Source organism: Charadrius vociferus, unplaced genomic scaffold, assembly GCF_000708025.1.
Source record: "Charadrius vociferus isolate BGI_N301 unplaced genomic scaffold, ASM70802v2 scaffold650, whole genome shotgun sequence".
NCBI lineage: Eukaryota > Metazoa > Chordata > Aves > Charadriiformes > Charadriidae > Charadrius > Charadrius vociferus.
The window spans coordinates 5,406,339-5,430,172 of NW_009646736.1; the positions used below are offsets into that span (position 1 = coordinate 5,406,339).

Consider the following 23,834-nt stretch of genomic DNA (forward strand, 5'->3'; position numbering starts at 1 on the left):
GCCGTTGGAGCCCCGGGGCGGCTGCGAAGCATCCGTTGGTCCGAGGTTTTCCTTGAGTGAGCGGGCGAAGAGAAATGCCCCCTCCCGTCCGTACCTCGGGCATCGGAGTGTGTTTGTCGAGCAGAAATTGCGAAATTATTGATGTGCAGGAAGTTGGTGGTAGAGGGCTGTTCTGGAAACGGTCATTAATGCGCCGGTTTCTTTGTGCAGCGCGTGTGCGAGTGAGAGGGAGGCAGAGCGGGAGGCCGGCGACTTTATTTTGGTGGTTAGGAAGTGCTGACTAAAAATACCTGTGCGCTCGGTAACGTGGGAAACCGGAGGATGAGGTGGGGAGGAGGGGCCGGGGAGGAAGAGCGATAGCGCCGTGCGGCGCGGGAGGACTTCAAAGCGCGGGGGGAGACAGGATGTGCGGCGGTTCCCGGGGGGGCAGCGCAGCACACTCGCCCCATTCAGCCGCGGCCCGTTTGTTTCCTTTCTCACGCAGCCCATCTCCTCCTTTTTTTTTTTTTTTGTTTTTGAGAATGAAGCAAAACGAGTTGAATCGGGTATGGCGCTGGGATTGAGAACCGGTTGTGAGGCTCTTTTGAAGGATTAGGTTTGGTGGAGGAATGGAGCCGTGTTTGCCTAGGTATCGTCAGGCGGTGCAGGCTTGGAGATGTCCTCAGTAAATAGAAGAGCGGGTCATGAAAACTTGGGCCAAGTACAGTGAAGGTAGTCTGGCTCTGGTGTCGGCCATAGAGAGCGACTGCCTGTTGAGTGGAGGAGGCTGAACGTGCTCATGTCGTTAGCAGTTATCACACAAATAATACGTGCCAGCTTGCCAGTAAAAAAAGAATGCTATTAGTTTTGGGGCTAAGGCATTAAATACTGAAGCCGACTTACTTATTGACACCATTCTGCTTCCTAACTTCTATCATAAGGTTTTTGTCAACACTGGACAACACAACATTCAAAGCGTTTTACGTTTTGTGGTATTTGAACCTGATAAAATTTTGCTTTCCATTACGCATTAAAAGACAAAACCCAAAATGTCTCAAGATTCATGTTGAAACTAGTTTTATTGTCCCATTTCTGTGTTCTGGATTGAACCGGCAGTTGTCTTGTATCTTTGAATGTTCAGTTACCTGGCAAAAGTAATGGTAAACTGAGGACTGTTTATGTATTCCCTTCTTCTTAGGGAATACATAAAGAGCTGGTGGCCAAAGATGACCTGTAAGAACTGTAGGAGCCCATTTGGAAATGAGTGGAAGTAATAGCTGGAATAAAAGATGAATCTTGGAAATAGTGCGAAAATCACTTTGTAAACCTACTTATTTCTTCTAACAAAACAAAAACATTTGGAAAAAAAAAAGTTATGAGTTAAATATGCTGTGGAAGCTTGCGGATCTGCAAATCCCTAGATGCTCTTTTGCCTTCTTTGCACAGCCCATACTGTTTTATTTTCAGTTCTTGCTTGTATTTCACTAACGTGTTTTTTTAGGGGAAAACCCTCTGGATGAACAATAATAAACAAAAGTAATAATGTAATCCCCGTTGATCTGGAGGGATTATCAGTAGCAGACCTCGCTTTGGAAAGTTGTTCATAGCCTGCAAGAACTCCTTGTAGTATGTTTATTAGAAGTGCACTGTGTTTCGGTCCCTAAGCTTTGTTGGCATTTCAACTACTACAGGGCTGGACACTGACTCATTTTGTGTGTTGCATGAGAGAACGTGGTAGTTTTAATGAGGTAATGTCAGTTCTGTGTAATTCTGCATGTATAGAAAACACCATCTGCAGTCTGTTCCTACTTACACACCGTTGTTTTACAATACACAAATAGATGGTAAAATTTAAAGTTAGTGATGTTCTACAAATCATCACAACAGATTTAGAATTGAGGCATATACTTAAAGGTGGCTGAAGTGGCTATTACATACCTAGCGGTGAAAAAATGGAGTGGGAACACATTTGTATTCCCTGGCACTCTGTTTTGTGGGATGCCAGTGTTTGCAGCGAGCCTCCTGCCTTCGGTTTTCAACTAAGAGGCAAGATGAACTGGTCTTGTCAGTTTAAAACCCCATAATATTTTTTTTGAAAATGTGATATTACACTTTAGCAAGTTTCTACCAGAACTCCACTGAAGGTCTGTGTTTTCTTTATGACAACTGTTTTTTATTGGTGGCACTATTTTATGTGTCATAGTAATGACAAAAATGCTTTACGAAGGTACGTGGATATCATAGTTTTAGACATATCTTAGTGTGGTGTTTTAAGCTGTATAACTAGCTTCTGTTTTCATTTTATGACATACAGTAGTATGTTTTTAGGTGGTAAGTGATTTTTAGTTGCTTTCATTTTTGGGTGTGTTTACTGAAACCTGTCTTAATGGAACACTTGGAAAATGTCTCTGTTGTCTCAGAGGTCATTTGACAAAATTTGGGACTCATTCTTTTTCGTACTTCTTGCACTGAGTTGTTAACACTGCGTGGCTGTCTCAGATTGTGCTGCACTCCTGGAGTGGATTTAATTGTACCTATATAATATATTTAGTCCTGTGAAGCGAAGACTTTAGAGTTCGTGTGCGTAAATATCTTCTACATTTCTTTGTTCTGGGTCCCTGTCAGAGGATGTACACTAATTGCGCACTTTCACTTGACAGAGGATATTGTGAGTAGCATTTATCTATCCCACCTCCTGCTTTTGTTTAGTTTCTGATGCACTGTTAGCAGTGACCAAGCTTTGACTTGGTGTTTTCGTGTAGTGTCTACGTTTAACAAATGATGTGCAGGCAAGGGAGTTTGACAGAACTGTTAAATTTGGTAGGTTGCTCCATTGCTGTTATTACTAACTCTTTTATTACGAACTCATCACATTACTTTAATGTGGAGAATTTGAATTTATTAAATGTTGTCCACCTGAATTTCTGTTGCTCTCGCACTTGAGTTTTTGTTAGTGTTGCAGCTTTTCCCTTTCGTTTAGGTTTGATCTAATCTTATTTTGAAGGGAGGTTTTACTAGGTATTTATATAGTGAACCTAAACAATATTTTCTACATATTTTAAAATCCAAACCAATATGCATAATTGGCCAAAGTGTAGGTAGGGTTTTTTTTAAATGACTTTTTTGTTTTTCTGTTTTCCCAAAGTAGCTGAGTGGCAATAAAGAATTTTAGTTTAAAAGGCAGGTAACTAATTGCAATTGTGAACTTCTATCTTTTCAAAATAAAAAGGTTGATGTTTATTATTGTAGTGATGCATTTCCTGGTTTCATGGTTGAATTAGGCTACTAAATGTGTCGTGTTAAAATAATTTCTGTTAGTCTGGCGACTGAAACTTGTGAATTGATATGGTCAATACAAAATAAGTAAGCGTTACAGCCGCTGTTTCATCACTTGCACATTTCACCATTTGAACTGAAAGTTTAATTATCACACTGTATAGTTTTAAATGACAGCCTCTGTGAAGAGGCTTGAAATGCAGTTCCACAGTTAGATCTATGATTGGTTTAATTTCTCTCTTTTCCCCAAAACAACTTTATTTGGTGTTTCTGATCAACCATTCATACTACCTAAACTTTCTAAACAAACCCCTGGAAAACACTGGTGAACATTTCCTCTTTATACTTCTCTCACTTCTTACCTTTTTTCCTTTGCATCCTTTGAACAGTGAAACATGCGGTCTTCAGAATGCAGAATTCCATACTTAATGAATGCACTGAAAATCTAAACACTTAAGCAGATATCTGGTTGTGGTGTTCATACATGATTTTTATATAACCATTGTAGCCTTAGGTTTTTGAGGAAAGAGTAAGACTTAGTGTAAACAATCAAAGACTTGTGCTTTTTTTTTTTTTTAAAGAAAATAAGCTGCTTGGAAGAGTTGGATCACTATGTGGCTGAAAAGTCTCCCACAGTCACAGATATTAACAGGTGTTTGGAAAGATGTGAAATCTCATTCTCTGTACTTCTCCTGACAAGCGCTCTGAGGATGTGTTTAACTCGGAACTGAGAATCATCCCCCCTGCCTCCCTAAAACCTCAATAAATTTGTTTGGTGTCTTAAAGCAAAACACTTGGCCTACGAAGTAAAGGTTTTTATCTCATTAGAAAATCAAAACTTGTATTTCTGCTATTCCCTTGTGTAGAAAGTTTCTTTTAATACTGAAAAACTGCAGTATAGTAGACATAAAAATTGTGAGTTATGTAGATATATTTAATTTTTAGTCTTTTAAGAAAACATGAAACTATAATAATTGTCATTTCCTTCAAAGTCCACTGTACAGCGCATTTAAAGTGCTGATTAAGTGATGTTATATCTTAAATATTTTATGTAAAAATAGGATAGTGAAGCTACAGAGTATTAACTAAAAATAAAGATTCTTACTGGGAACAACTGACATACAGTTCATGCTTATTAATTACAACCTACAGTATCAGAAGCTCTCTGGGGATTACTAGCCTCTTTCATGAATTAATTTTTGTATTTTCTTTCATATGTTTTATTAAAATAGATATCTTTTTCTTTTTTAAGGCAATGTTCAATCACTGATGCTTTTCTCGGTTCTTCTGCAATATCTCACTTAAGGGTAATTTTGAGTTTAGTCTCCTTTTGGAGTCTAATGGTATTAAAAACCGGTTCTGTTCATGTCTCTCAATCTGTCAACGTTAAGTGTGGTGTTTAAAAATAATATGTATACTTCCTCCTCTCCCACACCCAGGTTGATGAAAAGCTCATTGATGCTTCTGAGAGCACATGTTTTAACTGTAGAAGTTACTTAAGTGTCTGTTCATGCTCTCCATCAGCCTACATATCCCTAACTTGGAAAACATCATGCATGAAGTTCAGTCTCTGTTCCTGTTAAACTGTCCCATTCTCTGCTCAGATAGAGTTGTGGTAGCCTTTCCAATGCCAGCCATTACTGACTTGACTTTCAAGACTGTAATAATCTATTTAACAAAAAAACCCCCAAAAACAGGGCGGAGGGGAAGAGAGAGAGAGAAAAAAGTACAGTCTGATTTTGCATCTTAACCGCATAGACAATAAAGCTTACTCCACCGTGCTTCATATCTGCAGTTTTTAAAAAATGTGTGACACTTGAAATCTGGTTTCAAGCTGTGGTCTTTGAAAGTGGAGGTGTTACGTTATTCAGACGTAAGTAATTAAAACTCAATACTTAAATGTAGTTTTCATCCTATTACTTTTTAATACCTTATATAAAGTTTAGATAATGTTAATTCCACATTTCATTGGTAGAGTTTTTTCCAGTAGCTGGTAAGGATCGATGCTCCTGTAAAAGGTCCTGGTTAAGACCTCATGGAGAATACAATTCTAATTCTGGTTGCCTGTGTTTAGGATAACCATTAAAGTGGAAGAGGGACAGAGAGTGGCTGCCAGGCGATTAGGAGCTTCCCAGGAGAGAGTACCAGAGGAGCTGGTCTTGTTTCTTTTAGTAGAATAAAAGGTGAAAAGGGTCTGTTTGCTGTCTTGAAAGACATTCAGAGGGGAAGAAATCTTCCGGGGGGGAAACAAGTGTTTAAGCCAAAGGACAGTGTTGTTGTAAATAAATGTAGATGCCTGGAGCATTCAGATTTTGGAAGAGCTTTCCAATTTGAGCATTGGGAACTGGTTTTAGCTGTAACTACTTAGAAGAACCATTTCTGAAAAGGGCTGCCAGTTCTGAAAAGGGCTGCCAGATGTCCAGCGTGTGTTGTTGCAGTGGCCTAGACTCAATACCCAGTAAACCTTTGTATTCCTGTGTTGACAATCATCCTGTCATATTAGAAACTTCCTTTTCTACTTGTTCTTATCCATGTTGCATTTAGTCAGCAGGTGATTTTCCGCCTTCTACTGGACCAGACAGGGAAAAATAAACAGTACTCATAGTTGAACCTTTGAAAGTATATCAGTCAACTTAAAATCAGCTGTTCATTGTGGAAAATGAAATAAAGATTTGATGGGTAAGCTGGTATTGATCAGCTTCCTTTAGCCAAAACATTTGGGGAGAAAATAGCAAGTGAACAATAACTCAGCCAGATCATGTCTAAGTCTTATGACCTAATGCCATATCACCTCAGGCTGCGAGCTTCTCGGATTTAGCAAGCTACGCAGGGTCAAGCCCGAGATGAGACCTCTGAAGGGAAAGTGCAGGTGCTGGAGGAAGCGGTTCATGAGTCACTGTGCTCTCCTCTTCCTGTTGACTCTCCTTTCGCGTGAAGCTGGATGCAACAGTTTCTGTACACTGTTGGATCTTATGAATTGAAAATGAACATGGAAATGCATGCTAACTGAATGGAAAAGTAAATCTTGAACACACATTAAAACCGTAAAATTATTGTGCCTAATATTTTGTGGGGGTTTTGCCCTTCAATATTTACAGTCTTTTTTTGTTTGTTTGTTTACAGATGACGCCAAACACTTAGTACCCAACAAAATGAGAGACTTTTTCTGTACCATAAACTTGGACCAAGAAGAAGTTTTTCGTACACAAGTAGTTGAAAAATCTTTAAGGTAAGCTGAATTTTTAGATGGAGATGATAAGCAAGACTGCCTCAGTTCAGAATAAAACCAAGATACGTATCGATGTGCATGGGCTTTTGCTTGTACCTCTTTAAAATGAGAGCTGACTTGTGGCAGCTACTCAGAAATGTTACAGCCATGTGTAAATTGTCAGAGTAGTTGAAAGAAGACAAAGTTGAGGCTTGTGAGTTGTACAGTGTTTTAAAATGAATCATGCTAAAACATATTTCACTATTACTTTATTCTGTTCCATTGGGCAGCATAACATTCTTTTTCTTACCAGCTTCTTTCCAAGGGAAAGAAATCTGCTTGATACTTGCTCTCCATGTCGTTTCCTACTTCTGACGTGCAGTTGGTCTGTATTGGTGGAATTCTGCTTTTAGCGTCTGCCTTGTAAAACCTGTTTCTGGAATGAAGGAACCGGAACCCTTCCATGTATAAGGGTATTGTGTGCTGGGGATGTCCCCCTGAATAGGCCTCATGCGCTCCCGAAATTCTTGTTTTGGGAACTGTAACCAGTACTCGCACAGAATGGCTTGCTTTGCCTCCCTGAGCAGCACTTAGCTGTAGATTCCGCTGCTGCCTCAGAGCCTTAAAAACAATCAAACAAAAAAGTCGTGGTGACATAGCTGCAGTAGTGTAGGTGCTTTTGTGTCTCAAAATTCTTTAGGTTCCCTGATAACCTATACTGAAGCATTGTTGCAGCTGCGTTGTTCAGAATATCAGACTGACATTTTCAGTTACCTGGAGGAGATGTTAAACCTTCCTCTTAAAACCCAGAAAGCCTGTTCAAACTCTTGGAGGTTTTCCTAATTCTTTTTCTTTCCAGTGGTTTAATAATTAGTGTTTGTTCTTTGAGCTGTCTTCCTAGATGTTTCCAGGTGAGGAACATCATACTGCTTATATGACTAATTTAAATTGGGAATTTTACTTTTTCAAAACATTGTTTTAAAGCCTCCTTATGCTTCTGCATGAAAAGCAAACACCGCATGCATGCAATCAGGAACAAATATTTTGCTTGTACTCCTGATCTGTAACTGCTGTAGTCAGATACAGAAAATTTTCAGACTTTAACTAGCTGCAATTGAGATTGATTACCAAAACAAACTCAACTGAGTAATCCTTCAGAGACAAATGTTAAAGATACTGTATTGATAAAGCAGAAACTTAAAATTTCTCCTTCAAATAGACAGTAGTTTGATTGGTAAAAGGGAACCCAGCGTATCTTTTATAAAGAAAGACTTTGCTGTCCAATTTTTGACTTATTAATAGTTGAAACCCTAAAAGTTACTACTGTGCTTAGAAACAAGACCCATTACATTTAATGGTTATGCGGACTTTTTCATTATGTACTGTTTAAGAATTACTAAATTTATATACTTTAATCACCTGATAATAAAAGAAGTATTAATTGCATAGTAAAATATTTGATAAAATGCCTTAGATACTTCAAATTTTTTTTAAATAGTACTGAAGTTTTAACTGAAACTTGACTAAACGAAAAAAATGCCATTAGTACTTTATGGAGGAAAGGAAGAAAAATCTCACTATAACAAAAGAACAATTTAAGGGGGGAGGTCTCCAGTGATGCACACCTCCTTCTCAAACTGAGAATGTTTCAGGTGATACGAAATTAATATTTCTAAGTTGAGAACATTTTATCAGCAGTTAGAAGGCAGCGTTCTTTGAATTGTTCTTTGCCCATCGGTGCCTTTGTCTCCATTGACTACACAAGGAACTCCTTCATCCTCTGAATCATGGCTGTGCTAAGTTAGATTTACAGCATGAGTCGGGTTCCATACAAACTAGTGAAATGTAATAAAATAAGTCATCCTTTATTAGCAGCAACGAGAGTTAGATGCTTACACTGGATTACTAGTGTGTATCCAGTTATGAAGGCTGACACTTGTTCCGGAAACTTAATTATACCATCTTGTTGCTTATTACTGTGTTAACCCTAGAACACCATACTTAGCTAGAGGTACTGGAAGGGAAGATGAAAGCTCTGATCAATTATGTCTGAAAACTTTATAAACTGCTTTTCCGTAAGGTGTAGTGCAGTATAATTTTAGTCATAAATATAACTTTGAATTTAATTGTTTTGTTTTATATTACTTGCTTTTTCTTACACGTGTAATTCACAGTCTGTTTTTTGTCAACGTATTCTGGGTTGCAAATTTATACTAGCTGTAATCTAAGTTGTATCCTACGAATATCTGCTAGTTAAACATCTGTGAAGGTATTTACCACTGGAATGCAAATTACCTTTGACTACAGTGACTGAGAACTAATGAAGAAGTATATTTTTAAAATGAGCAAATAGGTTTGGGTTTCCACCAGCACTGGGACTATTGTTAGAGTGCAGATGTGAAGCAAATGACTTTTCAAAGTTAGAAAAACATCAATTACTACTGAAGTGAAAGAAGGATATTTTGACTAATGACTCAAGAAATATTTCCTGATGTGGTGTGGGATTTCTGTGGGTTCTGAAGAAAGAAAATTATTGTCCCTTGGAAAGTTTAAAGAACATCCGTGAGCCTCCTCAAATATCTATGGTCAAATCTGAGGAATTGGGGAGGGGTTGTGGAATGTGTGTTGCGTTTTTTTTTTTTTATTTAAACTAAATTCAGTTTCTTTTTTTTAAAACTGAACTTTGTGTGAATGCAAGGTTATAGCAAAAATTAATTCTCTGGTTGATATAACTGTTGCTTTTATCAAATGACAGATCTAGGGGCATTGATCAGGGTCCGTCATAGAACTGCCAGCGTAATGTAACAAGGAAGAGAAGGGCAAAGGAGTATGTCACATGTTTAAATTTAATCTCCTGTATTACTATAATCCAGTTCTTCCTGTATGACAGTCTGGTCTTCCTTTGAATTAGCACTATCTTCTAATTTTGTATCCGTCACAGTCTTTAAAGTTCTTGCATCAAAGTCACAAATGAAAGTACTAAAGTCACTGAATCCCTGAGGAACAGGTTGAGGAAGTTCTCCATTTTAATTATTCCTCATTGGTATAACCTATTGTACCCCTTCAGCCAGTTCTGTATTCACCTAAGAATTTCTTTACTAATCCTTTGTGTTCTCCACCTTAAAGTTTCTCTCTGGGCCTCATACTTTGCTAAAGAATTATCAACAACTGATTAATAAGGTGTTAATCTAGGTAAGGCAAAATGTATCAATATGAATAAAACAGTGCATTACCTTCTATTTGTGCTTATGTTACTGACCTGCTCTTTCCTGCAAAATCTGAGTCTTCGTGTAAGGTTGAGGTCAAAATAATGATTGTCAGTGGCTGATCATTTGGGGGGGATGGGGGACGGACAGACAGTTGTGAAGTTGGCTCTCTTTAGCTGTAGGATATGGCTGCTAAATAGGAAATCTCTGCTAATAGTCTCCATCCCAGCCTAAATATCTGATTATGATTGGATGCATAGTGTTATATAGATCCAGCAAGAACAGGGACTTAACACTTGGCAGTTGTTGACGTATGTTGTAATCTAGTGTTCCTCTTAGGATGTCTGATTGAGGCTGAGTTAGTAGCAGAGTTCCCCTTGATACCGGTGCCAGCTACTTCGCCCACTGTTCACTCTTTCCTCTGTAATATCTCTTTGTATTGGTGTGACTATTGTTTGTGTAGCTATTAGGGGAGCCAAATCACGGAATTGACCTGAGTTTAAAATAAGCCTTTGTTTCATCTTTTTTGGTCTGAGTTATTGTGTCAATACAATTAAAGTGAGCAGGGAGAGTAATAAGGAAATTGAGGCTCCTTAGGGCTGCACTGCTGCTAAAGGTAGTGCTCATGAATTTATACCTTCAGTGGTGGTGGTGACAAGAAGAACCCAACCCTCAAAATCAAAGCTGAATCCGTTGGCTTTGAAATCTAAAAAAAAAAATAAAAATGTAAAAAGTGGGGAGCAGAAAAACCACAGCCAAATTTTTCAGCCTAGAATTCTTAAATTGAGTGTAGTGCAAAGGCTAATACTGATTCATGTGCTTTGAAGCCTATGGTAAAAGGTCTGTGTTTGAACAAAAGGAACATTTTCACTTGTGAAATTCCTCATAATGAATTCCTGCAGTTAAAGCTCTTGTTTCTAAAAATCAGTTCTAGAAATTTGGAATACTAGATTTTTTTCACCTGTGTTCTTTCCCACTTTTTAAATTAGTTACCAGCTCTCCTCTTATTTTTTAACTTATTTAATGGACCATTAGTCCTTATGCATTTGATGGCTTTTTCTATAATTATGATGGAGGGAAGAGAGGGATGATATCCTATTCTTCCTGGTATCCTTTTGGGTAGGTAATAATATGAACTGATCATTCCAAACATAATCATATTTGTATTAGTTTAATGAAGTACAGTAATAATACAGTGTCAGAAAGGTACTTTACTGGGAAATAAAGAAAAAAACCCTGTTTCTGGGTTGGGTATAACTGTCATCAGAGTACTTTTCTGTAGAAAGCAAGCAGAGGCTAAAATTAGTTTCATGAAGCTGAATTAGTTTAATTCTCTGTTGATGTTAATGCATTGTAATTGAAAGTATTTTAAGTTTAAGAATCCAGTAGTTCCAAAATAGCAGTTGGTTTTTTTGCGGATCCACTTAATTTTCAGAATTCATAACTTGCAGTGACACTAATACCGTTGTAATTTTATGCAGTCTTTTGAAATACAGCGTTTTGACTACTGGCTATGATTGCATCAATAAGTACTCCTTCAGTTTAGTGGAAGTATGAATTCCTTGAGTGAAAATACCAACTCATCGTGTGAGACGTCTAACCTCGAGGAACCCAGAGTCTGTTTACCCAGGGGGCTGTGCAAATGGCAGTTGAGTAGGGTGAACTGTAAACCTTATATTGAACTTCAATAGATGGAGAAATGTGGTGACCATTGCAGCATGCGGGAGAACGCGTGCATTGAGATCAACCTTTCTCTTTTTCATTGTTCTGTTTTATAGTTGCTAATGCTTACGGCTGCTTTTTACAGATCTGAATCTTTGAGCATAAAATTTGACATGGAAGTTAGAGCTAAACAAATGTCAGTTACTGAAGTAATTAATGAATTGTGTTTTGGTGTAATTTAATCACATGCTGAATGAAAAAAGAGAAACATAAAACTTGTGAGTGTCTCAGGAAGTCATTTGGGGTGGGTAGAGAACCAACTTCAAGACAAATAGAATTGAAATAGCAGAGGAGACAACACTTCCTGTGTGTGCGCTCTCATTTTTTTTTTTTAATTATTTTCTTGAACATATGTAAGGCATTCTCATGAATTTTTAACTTGCAGTGTTATTGTATGTTCTTGTAATGAAATGGTTGTGGATGGCTTTGATAGAGAAGTATAGTGCTAAGGGCCAAGCTCTGGGACTGCAGCAAACATGTAGCATTTTTATGTTTGTCTTCTGTATAAATTACATAAAGTGTTTTTCTGTTTTAACTTTCAGTCTTTTTTTTTCAGTCCTTATTTTGGAGAAGAGTTTTACTTTGAGATTCCAAGAACATTCCAGTGGTTGTCCTTCTACATTTATGATAAAAGTGTTTTACAAAAAGACCTGCGTATAGGTAGGTTCTGGGATACTGTCTACATCTTGCATAACATTTGGTTATTTTCAGTATCATTATCTGCAGTATTAAAGTGTTGCATTTTTCAAAGCTTAGTGTATAGTGCACTTAAACTAAATGTTCCTTTAAAGTTTGAAAAGCAGGATATTGTTTCCTTGCTTTATTATATTAAAATATGTTTTATTTTTTAGGCTAATATGACATTTTATAGTCTTATGGTCTCAATACTTCTTTTTTTAATTCTGTTTGTTTTTTCTCCACTTCTGTTTCGTTGGAATATTTGAATAATTGTTACTACCCATAGGTCTTAAGCAATGAATTGTTTAGTAACTGCAATTGTGGAATAGTTCTTAACACTATTTCTAGATATTTTTTTTTTCCCCTCTGTAAGTGCAACCTGTAACGTAGTCACTTGTAAAGCATTTTGCAACAACTTAAGTAGTTTAGGAGAAAAATCACAGGAGGTGGATTTATTGGTGTTTTGTTTTTTTCCCCACTGCATAATGGCTCTATAGCAACTGCTATTTGAATACAGTTGCCATAAAGCTCTAACAGTCTGCTGTGGAAGAAGCCTTCACGTTACTTGAATTGAGGAAGGAAATAATTTGCACCAGTATGCCAGATAATTTGGTATAATAACAGCTTTCCAAGTGGCAATCAGAAGAGTAAAAGGCGTCTACCTTCAGTGCCCTAAACATAATTCAACACTGTTACCGTTCTCTCAAACCTTTTTTATGTTATTTCCAGCCACAAGTGTTCTTTATTTTACCTAATCTTGTTATTGGAGATATCCGAGATAACACATTGTAATGAACTTGATTTGGCTTTATATAAACTATTTTACTGCTTTACTTATGCTTAATGTTCCTTGTTTCCATAAGCTTTTCATATAGCATAATAAGCTTAAAAAAAATAAAAAAACCAAAACAAAACTAAAAGAAAGAGAGTTTAAACAAAAATCAAACTTCAAATCTCTTTAAATATTTGTCCTATTTGGATGAAAGTGATATCTATGCTTGTCTCTCCCTGCCTGCCTCCCCCAGGAAAGGTGTCAATCAAAAAAGAAGATTTATGCAACTACACAGGAAAAGAGAACTGGTTTATGCTTCAACCTGTTGATTCTAATTCAGAGGTTCAGGTAACTATTAAATTGCACATTTACATTTTAAAAATATAGGTAAGTGCGTGTAATGGTGGAAGTTTATATTGAGCTGTAGCAGATAGAGGTTAGCGTCTGTCTTAATTCTTGTGAGACACTTGTGTCTTTCAGCTTGATTAGAGAATAATGTGTATTCTATGTTTCTAAATTTGCTGTATCATTCCTCGTGATACTTAAAACTGGCAGAATACTTGAAGCAACTGTTTGGGAAACATCTTAACAGTCTTTTGATGTCTAAAGTCTTCTCAAGAGGAGCTATGTACTTGAGACAGGTGAATGTTTTAGGAAACTACTGAATCATTTTTTTAGTCAGTTTTGGTGTTACCTGAAATGACGACTGATTATGTGACAGGAAATAGTTGAAGTCTACAAAACTGGCGGTACTTGTGCTGTTCTCATTTATCTTATTTTGAAATACTTTAAGCATTCTGTATCAAATAACTTGCACTTCAGATTTGTATTTTGGTCTGTGGTTCAAGTTCTTCTGACAGCTTTGTTCTAGTAATATGTAAAAACGAGATGGCTCTAGAAGTTGTAGCAACTATCGTTTTGATTTGTTGCTGTGATAAACAATTTATTAGATTTCAATAGTTTTTTCAGATTTGCCTAAGGGCAAAACTCTTGAATTTGGCAGCGTTTGTATTTTTCAAGTAACTTGGAAGTCCCTTTGTGTAGGGAGAATCCTGTCTACTTTTACAAGAGGTGAAAGTGTTCAGAATTCTCAAAAAAACCCCAAACCCACATTATTTTCCAGGATTAATCATCTCTGAGCCATAAGTTTTAGTATGCAGCTGTTGGATGTATAGGAGGGCACGTGATTGCTTTACGTGAAGACAGATTTTCAGAATGTGAATACCACTTTCTCTCATCTGTTGAAAATCTGTCCTCGTTCAGTTAGGATGGAATATAATAGAATAGTTCAGTTGGAAGTAACCTACAGATCATCTAGTCCAACAGCAAGTTGTCTCATTCTTCTTCCAATTCTTCCATCTAATCACTCTGAATGTTCTAGAAAGTCCTTTCCAGGTATAAACTGAAGTGCAATTTCTGCTTTGACTTAAATATTGCAGTGCTTGCCATGGTTTTTCTCAGTCATAAAAATGTATTGAATGAAAGATTACTTTTTGTCATAATACTACATGAGAAAGTATGAAAACTCAATTGTAATATTCCATTAATAGAATTTAGCAATTTCTTACATAATAGAAATAAAATTTTTTTAATTTTCCATGGCTTTGTAGCTCACAACGGAATGTAAGCTCTTATTGATACTTCTTTATTGCTGGGACATGTGTAAAGCACTCTCCTGCATGAGATTTCCGTTAAAGGATGACCTAATGAGGTTTGCACTCTTCATGTGAATCTTTCTGAGTTAGGGTATTTGGGTAGGTTTCTCCTCTGTCCTGCTTCCTTTTCCCATGAAATTTGTAACAAAGCTGAGACCAGTTCCAATCTGCCAGATTTGGCTGAAATATCATTGGTTTGGATGAACCATACCGTACTGAAATGTATTCCTCTGAGAGTCCCAAGATTTTTGTTGGGACATGGCTGAAAATAGCAGGCTTTCACAAACTATGTACAGAAAAAGTGCACGAATGTTTATAAAGCTAGATAAGCTTGGGGGAAAAAAGATTTTCAGATGTGCTGCTCTTCATATGGCCGTCACCATGCATGTAGTTGACATTTTTCCTCTAATTCCCACCACATGAGTAATTTCCAGAATTTGATGAGTGCAAGGCAATAGGATGGCTTAGAAATATTTTGTGTTCCTTGGCTATATGCAGGACACATTGCAATTTGCTTGGTTGGGGTTTGTGTTGGTTTTTCTTCCTTAAATCTTAATTTGTTTCAAGAAAGCTGTACTTTCTGTGTACCAGTGATCTATTTTTCATACAGGCTAATTTTGGTATAATGAGCAGGGTACATTATTGGTGGAGGTGCATATTGAATATTGTGGTATACAGCTTGTAGATGTACAAAATCCATACCAAGTCATAAGTGCTTTGGCACTGGCTGTCATCTTTACTAATAAATGTATCTTGGATAGATTCTTAGATTCATAGATTCTTATAGTCTGTATGGGAAATTGTCAGATCTACCGTGGTAGGACAAATGGAAGTATCGCTGGAAGACATCTGAGTGGTAATAACTTTTGCAATTTCTAGAAAGGCTTAAAAGTATACTAAATATAACATTTTGTTATTTTGTGTCTTTAATTACCAAGAATTAAACTTGCCTATTCCTACAAAATAAAACTGATTTGGGGAGGCAGGCAAATAAACAGACCAGTCATTTTCTAAAACCTCCTCACTTGTCATAAATGTAGGACTTCTCTAGGGTCACAATGCACTCCTAATGCAGAGGCTGTAGGCTTTTCTGTTCTGGTTCCACAGCTTTGTTACATACAGGTAATCTGAAGTGGAGGTGATTAAAGTTCAGCAGAGTAAAAGCAGTATGTGCTTGAGTTAAGATAAGCTTTTGGTGAAAGAAGGGCAATGGGTATTTCCTTTCAAGTGTGTATGGGAGGAGAGTAGCCTCTCCCCAGCCATTGAAAGCGTGTAAAAATTTGATTTTTAGAAAGCATATGCTCTCCTTGTTTTGATCTTAGCTGTTTTTTTTTTTTGTTTGCTGCTGGTCACAATATTATGAATGAATATTCGTCTTGTTTTCTTAAAACTGTTTCCTTTGTCGACTGGTTCTTGAAAAGTATATGTGAATGTGGTAATACCAAGCAAATAAAGCAGCATTTGAAAGGTTGCGTGGAACAGACTGTATGCCATATTTAACTACGGTTGGTGCAAACTTGTTAATATATATATTTTTTAAAAATCTTCATGTTTTCTAAAAGGCAAATACCCTCAGCATGCTTGCCCGCCCCCCTACCCCCCCCCAAATCTTCATTTAGCTGGTTTGAAATCAGGTCATATTGTTAAATGTGCCCTTGATCTTTGTTATTCATGGCAAGAAACATTTTGTAGAGATTTGAGCTGTACTTACAAAATGCATTGATAAGGTCAAAATCTTTCACACACTTCTAAGGTTTTTGAAGGTAACTTTAACATTCACTGTTCTCTTTCTTAAAATTGTTAGGATTTTCTAATTTAGAATGGGAAAGCTGGAAAAAAGCCCATGGAAGCTGATAGGATCTGTATCTGATATGTAGAGATGTTTTTGCAGTAAGCACACAGAATTAACAATTTGAGCGCTACTAAATGTGGGAGTATTATTTAATTTGTGCAGTGTTCTAGAGCCCCAGTTTTACTTCCCATATGCTGCAAGGACTTTAATTTACCAAAGATGCTTCTGAGTGGATAACCTGGGCTTTGGGTGTTTGTTTTTTTTTGTTTTATTATTATTAAGTTCTCTAATTTTTGGCTTAGAATTGTTTTCTTCTACTTAGATTTTGACATAGTGTGTATGGCATGAAGATAATCTTTATTGTTCTTACAAATTCAATAGTTCAGTTGTGATATTTATTCCGTTGAGTTGGGAGAAGTGAAAGGAAGACGACAGAGTTCAAGAGAAGTACTGTAATCTAGAGTTTCTGATGTTGAGGAAGGAACTGAAAAATAACTGTTAGCATTTCTAACTCTGTTTAAACCCCACCACTATCCTCAATAACTTTCCCAAGCATAGACTACCCTAGAGACAAAAGAGTATGCATCTTCTCCTCTTAAAGGAAAGAAGGAAACTAACACTGTTAAAATTTATTTTGTGGTGCACTTGGAACAGTAGTGGGATTCTGTGTATGGAACGTAGGCACAGTATTTGAGTGCCTGTTGGCATAAGTATTTAAAATATAGTTGCTAGTCCAGCTTCCATTTAAGAGCTTTAGAAAAGTTGTATTTATTATAAATACTTGTAATATTTCGTAATGTAGAAATGATTAAAATATTGAAACTGGGGAGAAAAAAACCCTCCTGAAATACAGTGTTAAAATGCAGTAGCAATTCTAAAACCAAAACTATGACTGAATTGTTTTTGTAGTTCTGGAGTTTAGGTTGGACACTGGTTTTGGCTCTTTTGTTACGATGTGAATCTTCACCACATGATCAACAGCTTCATCTTTCTCTAGTCAGTATCTGACTGTTAATCCGTTTATAAAGTTAAAATGATACCTACCTGCCTTTGAACAACCCTGAGATCTGCAGCTGAAAAGTGCATTCACATAAAGTGTGCTGCTTATTTATTGTATAAGAATGGCTGACTTCTCTTTCTTTTGAGCTAAAACCAATCTGTACAACCATGTTCAAAGCCTGGTTGCGTATTATGTCAAAAGTTCTCATATAGATCTGCAGATCAGCCACTTTAATAAACCATCACCCTGCTATCAACAAACATAACACAAATGTACCTGATAGTTCTCAGGAGTAGTAAACTTTCTATTTTACCCCTACTTATCAGTGTAGAACACATGATTTGTGTTTATTTTTTAAAAAAAAGCAAAAGGAAGATGTTTAGACCATTCACAAGGACTGCCTATTAAAACTAGTTGTCAGCTATTACAATAAATACTACTAATGTCTTTTCATTTGTCATTAAAAAACTTTGCCTTGTAAGGCTGTTGGCATGCTTCTGAGTATCCTGGTTTTATCCTGTAAATCTATTTTAGTAATTGAGTTTCTCTGCTTGACAAATATTTTCTTGCCCTACCTGTGCTCCAATCCATGTAGTAAGAGTTTGCAAAACACTTGGCAGGCATCCCAAAATAGTTACGTTTAAAACTTCCTTATAAAAGAAATTTCACTTCTCCTCCCATGTGACGTACAGAGAGAGAAACACAGCCCTTGCCCCAGGGGATTTACAATAAAAACGTTTCAGTTTTATGTCAAAACATAAGTGCTATAGAAATGTGTGCAAGGTCAGCGAAGGGTTTTACTTCCATTCTAATGTTGTACAGCAAAACTGTGGTTCAAATTAGAGCTTCCTTCCTTTGCCACACTTCAAAATTACCTTCTGGGTCCTTTCTCTAAGAATCACAATCATGGGCAGACCAGGGTCATCTGATGTTCCATGCAGCGCATAGACAAATTCCAAGAATACTAAGGCAAACATGGTTTAGAGGAAAGACTGTGTCAGCGTGTGGTTATCTTAGATGTGAATGCCAGCACAGGTAGCCAGGCACTGAAAGGAGCAGCAGTATTGTTCAGGCAGTAGATGTTTGGAACGAGGTTATAGTACCAAATTTTCATCATCCCAAGAAAGTTGCATATCATGGTTTGGAGTTTTTGGAGCCTTTTATTGAGAGGGCAGAGTAAGCTGGGCCTTGCTGAGTTTGGAAGTTAATCCGTGCTGTGCCGTCCTTTATGGATTCTTTTTCTTAGCGCATCCTAGCGCATCAGAAAAAGAAAAAGAGGAAGCCAGGTTCAGCAATTGTTGCCACCTTTTCCTCTCCTGTGGTTGTGTTTACTGTTCAATGAGTACATCAGCAGACTTCATGAGATGGTTGAAAGCTGCACTGGGATGCATAATAAATTTCTAAATGATCTTTAATCTGGTGGGATGGTCAGGATTTCACAGCTGGATATTAAATGTTGCTGGTTACGGCTACTGCATACTATTGTACTGTTCTAGGTATACCTAACTGCCTTCAGAGTCCAAGGTAATTCTGGAACTTTCTCCTGAAATGCTTATAAATTCACTGTCTGTTTGTTCAAGGCTTCATCTTGTGCTTAGGACAAAAAAACTTAGAGGGACATTTGTTCTTGGTACTTCCTCGCGCTGGAAGAAGTATTTTTTGTGTGTGTTTGTTAAATCTGTGGAGGCTTGACCAATTCACGTGCTGTCTGCAGTTGAGGATAATGCTTCTCTTTATCATTGTCTGTCAAAGTTCAAATGCATTCATCATACTCTACTTGCAGGATATGTGCTTTGGAATAGATACTTGGTCGAAATGGATATATTGGAATTACGTTAATAGCTTCTAACTGTAAACTATATTACTGTTCCATTTACTGCTTTTAAAATAAAGGCTTTTAAAACTGTGTTTCTCTCTTGTTCTTTCAGGGAAAAGTTCACCTTGAATTAAAACTGAATGAACTGATAACAGATAACGGATCTGTGTGCCAGCAACTAGTAGTACAGTAAGAAAAAACATTAATTATTGAATATTTAGTTGTTTGTTAGAACGTCATGTGATTTGTCTCTCTTAATAGTGAATGTCTGCACGTCCCCGTACCAATAACATTTTTCTTTTTTATATGACTTTCCTTGGAGCCTACCTTGCTGAGGGAATAGGTATATGCTTAGGGAACTCCTGCAGAAGTTTTTCACAGCTGCTCATCTCTGTTGCTTCCAAAGCACCCACTTTTATCAGGACTCAGCATGGCTATCTGGTATTAGTTCAGTGCTTTGTAATTCCAATAGAATTGGGTCTGGTGAGAAAGCTCGGAGTGCCCACTGCAGCTGACAGCCAGAACTCGCAGTACTGCTGTTACTGACAGAATTGAGCTGCTAGTGGTGGTGTTGGGAACAGTGGGAAACTTTTTCGGTAGTAATATTTTGATTTGGTATGTGAAAATCCACTTTTAATTTTGCTTCAAAATTACTTTTTCATGGTTAACCATGATAAGGAATGTTTATAGAAAAGCAAAGTACAGGAGTTGCCATTTTGGAGCAGCATAACACTGCCACATATCAGTAGAATTTCTTAGCAACAACTTAAGGAGTTATCACTACCAAACTTAATTTTGTGTAAAGTCTTTACAGCATGTCAAAGACCCTCATAGAAACAGTAATTTTTTTGGTATATATCATTTCAAAAACCACAATTTTCTTAGAGCTACGTTTGATGATGATCCTATGTGATGGCTATGGGAGTCTGAATATACAGGTTACAGGCAGTCATAGAAAACCAAAATTTTGCCATGTATTGGTCATTCTGTTTCTTTTTATTTATTTATTATTAAGCGATACATTTAAGACCAGAAATAATGAGCAGCTAATGCAAATACAGCTATAAAAAAATGTTTTGACACTCATAAAAAGTTGGTCTGATAAAAACAACACTCTAGAACACACTGGTCTCGCTAGAAACTAATCCTGTGCTGTGTTTTGGAAGAAGTCTGACAGCCTTCTATGTTACTTGCCTCTAGGAGACTGCTTTCATTGAAAAGACCAGTGGAAATCAATAACTTGCAGAGACTCAGTGAGATTGACAGCATTCTCCTGTGACTCTTCTTTACGTTCTCAGCATGAGCAAGGTTCAGGAGAACAAGCCAGTCTTACTGCAGTTTCTTTATTTTTAGTGCTTCAGAAAGAATTAAAGGCTTTTCTGCACTTATCTCCTAACAGGTTGTGGGATAGGCAATGTGAAGAAAAGGGTACAGACAAGGGGGTTAAAGACTAAGGGAAAATTAAGATTAAAAACTCAGAAGGTAGTAAGATTCTTTAATTTTGCTGTCCAACATTGTTCATTAGCTTACATTTATTCAGAGTGTGAGGTTTTTTTTCTTTGTGTGGGTTTTTTTTTTGAATCTCTGAGAATTTAGCATGAAAGAATGGCTTGTATTGCGAAACTGTGAGGGGAGGAAATGGTGTGTGGTCTTCCGTTTGTCTCAGTGACTTCATGTTCAGATCAGCTCCAGGGAGTAGGGGGGGAGACCATTACACTGTCGATTTTGCTAATGTAATTTTCATTACAAAGTTTAAATTACATTCTTTCTATCTTAGTCAACTGTGTAAACCAAGGTGAGTACTTTAGTTGGAGCAAGACCTAGCAAAATAATCTCTTTGCTCTTCTGTTACTTACTTGATATGAAAAGGGAAGCTAGTTCTGGGACAGAACTAAGCCAGTGAAACTGGTAGTGCTTTAGTGGCTATTGTAGGCTGATAATTCAGGTAAGATTCGAAAACTTGCTGTACCTCAATGTATATTTGTAACTTAAAGATAATTCTGAATGTGTTTCTACTGGTATAGTGGGTGGCAGCTTGGTTCATTGGGGGTCCTGCTGCTCTTATTTTTGTATGCCACTTGCAGCACAAGGCAGAATTAGAACAGCTTTCCCCCCACGGACTGTTCACCACCAAAACCTTGTTGTTTTATTCCCAACTTAAATTTTAAAAGTGACATCTATCAGAACGGTGTTTTATTCCCAACTTAACTTTCTGATAGATGTCACTTTTAAAATTTATTTTTTATATATCCATGCAGTTTAGTCATTTTTTTAATTTTAAAATATGCTTGGATTTTTCATATGATGGAGTTGCTTTAGAAAGTTACTGTTGCAGATTGCAGTTTTGAGTAGGAAGTGGGTTACTCACTGTGCCCTCTCTTCGGATCTCTTTGTGACGGAGATAAATGATCAAAAGGAAGACAGGGTTCTCTCGTGGTTGCTGCATTCACCCACTCATCGACATGTGGGAGAGGATTGTGCGTTAAACACTGCAGTATTACATCAGTACTTTTGTCTTCATCTAAGATTATGAAATGCACTGGACTTCCTTAAACTAAAAATGTTTAGTAGTATTTTATCACACATGCTGATAGCCTTGAAATAATTGGCAGTGTAAGTAATATAATCTAAATAAATATATTTTCAGATGTCCATGTTGAGAGTATGAGAAATAAGACATCTTTCGCTGGATATAGTATTATAGGAATGGATGTGAGGACATTTTTGAGACCCTTTTGATCTTAAAGCATAAGGAACTTACAGAAAATACATGTGAGATTCTTCAATAGAAAATTTGAACTCTTTAAAAGTCCACTTATTTTGTAATTTCCGAGGATAATTAGTCAGTGATGCACTTATTGCTATGTTTTGTTAGTCACCAGACCCGGGGAAGTCATTGTATTAGTAACTCCTTTAAAGAAGCCGGAAGATAGGAAGTAGAGATATGATTGATTAAAAAAAGACAGAGTGGCCATATATGTATATTTCTGTCCCTCCCTCTTCTCCATCTGTCCAAAACTGAAAAAGTATTGGCCAAAGGAAAAAAAAAAATCATGGAAAAAATTATTTTTAAAATACAGGCTCTAACACTTGTCTTTCAGTGTTTTGCTTCATGTTCAAATTAATGGTCTGTCAATGTAATGAGACCGTGAAGCTTTTAAACCTTCAAGTTACATTTTTTTGTAGGATAAGAAAATTCTAGATACTTGCGCTGGCTTCTGTGCATGGGTGGGTTTCTAATGGATTTCCACCATGTCTTCCCTGAGAGTCCAGAAGTTCTACAAAGATGAAAAATAGTAGCTATAACTTTCACAACATAAGATTAAAGATTGTGTTAAGCACACAGACAATAGCAACTAATTCAAGGGCTGTGATTCTGAGCATTATCTGGAGTCCCCTGTTACCTTGTTGTTTGTGGATGAACCAAAGCCATAGGATTAGACCTGACTAGGAGATGGATTCATATTATTTTGGTTCTGTAGACATGGTTGTAGAAGCTTTTTTTGCTGGTTTTCTAGATTGGTTTTATGATGAGGATTGATTTAAAACCTGAAGGTAGTTCCAGTAAGAAGCAGTTTTTAAAAGTTAAGGATTTGGACAACATCAAACAGCCGCTGGCAATGTTAGCCTCTTACAGCTAATGTGGGAGGGAGGAAGGCTTCATTTCTCATGCTAGTATGTATAGTAAAAACAACTTTTCTGAACAAGAAGTTGTTGGGAAAAGAACATGTGATTTTAGAAAGGTAAGTGTTGCTGCATATAATGACACCAGGAATGTGCCTCGTGTTTCTTTTTGTCCTCTTACCTGCTTGCCCCCCCCCGCTTTTTGTTTATAATTTGAGTCCTTTTTAGGGCTCTATTCCCCCAACTTTAAGGGAAGTAAGCTTGGGGAAGGATAAATATTAATATATTGCGAACTGTGTTTGTATCAGCGAAGCTGTGGATGACAGTAAAAAACCCAAACCCCTCACTTCTGGAGTAATGTGCTCTAGGCAGTCCTGCTTTAGCAGGGGAGTTGGACTAGATGATCTCTAGAGGTCCCTTCCAACGCTGAAAATTCCATGATTCTGTCATTCTTAAAAACTGGAAGTTTCCTTCTTTTGCTCGAGCTGACAAAAAGCGGTCTTGTACAAGATAGACCAGATCAGTCAGTTGTGGTATTACTTGATGCTGGGGCGGGGGGAATGGTGGCAAATTTTCTTGAGGTGTGACTTGCTGAAGGCAGCTAGGGCTTTCAGGTTGTATAAGCATTCTAAATACATGATATTGAAGTACATTTTTCTGTGGAGAAAGTAAAATTATGACTTGTAATTGCTTCTCTTAAATCAACGAAGCCCTGACACTTTTTTTTGAGATACAAGCATAAAGTTAATCATACCTAGGTGAAAAGCTATCTTGGAGACCACTTACAGTGGGCTAAGCTCTGATTTTACCCATAATTTTAGTATTAATTGGAAACTTGCTGTTAAACTTCATGCAGATACACCCACAGATCGTTTCTGAATTAAAATTTTGTTTTGTCTCCAATACTAGTTGTTTCCTTTTCTAATGTGTGAATGAGGAGGGGAAAAAGATAATGCAATAGATTAACTGCTGACTCAGTGTGGGCTCTTTTTTTCAAAACCACAATGGCATATGTAGTAGCACATTTAAAAAATACGTGCTTGCAGCTCTCCTTTCTGAGAGTCTGTAAAAACAAGTTTGCGTGACCATTGTTTGCGTATTTGCTG

General features: G+C 37.1%; 1 protein-coding gene across 1 annotated transcript in view; it reads left to right on the forward strand.

Moving 5' to 3' along the window:
• The first annotated feature begins 74 nt into the window (after positions 1-74).
• The window catches only part of RASA2 (RAS p21 protein activator 2), a 49,586-nt gene continuing 25,826 nt past the window's right edge, over positions 75-23,834 (forward strand). Inside the window, exons 1-8 of the mRNA XM_009890342.1 lie at positions 75-221; positions 1,178-1,212; positions 4,508-4,562; positions 5,014-5,128; positions 6,379-6,484; positions 11,948-12,051; positions 13,095-13,189; positions 19,217-19,293. Of these exons, the coding sequence (XP_009888644.1) occupies positions 75-221; positions 1,178-1,212; positions 4,508-4,562; positions 5,014-5,128; positions 6,379-6,484; positions 11,948-12,051; positions 13,095-13,189; positions 19,217-19,293 (734 nt within the window). The remainder of the gene's footprint in view (positions 222-1,177; positions 1,213-4,507; positions 4,563-5,013; positions 5,129-6,378; positions 6,485-11,947; positions 12,052-13,094; positions 13,190-19,216; positions 19,294-23,834) is intronic.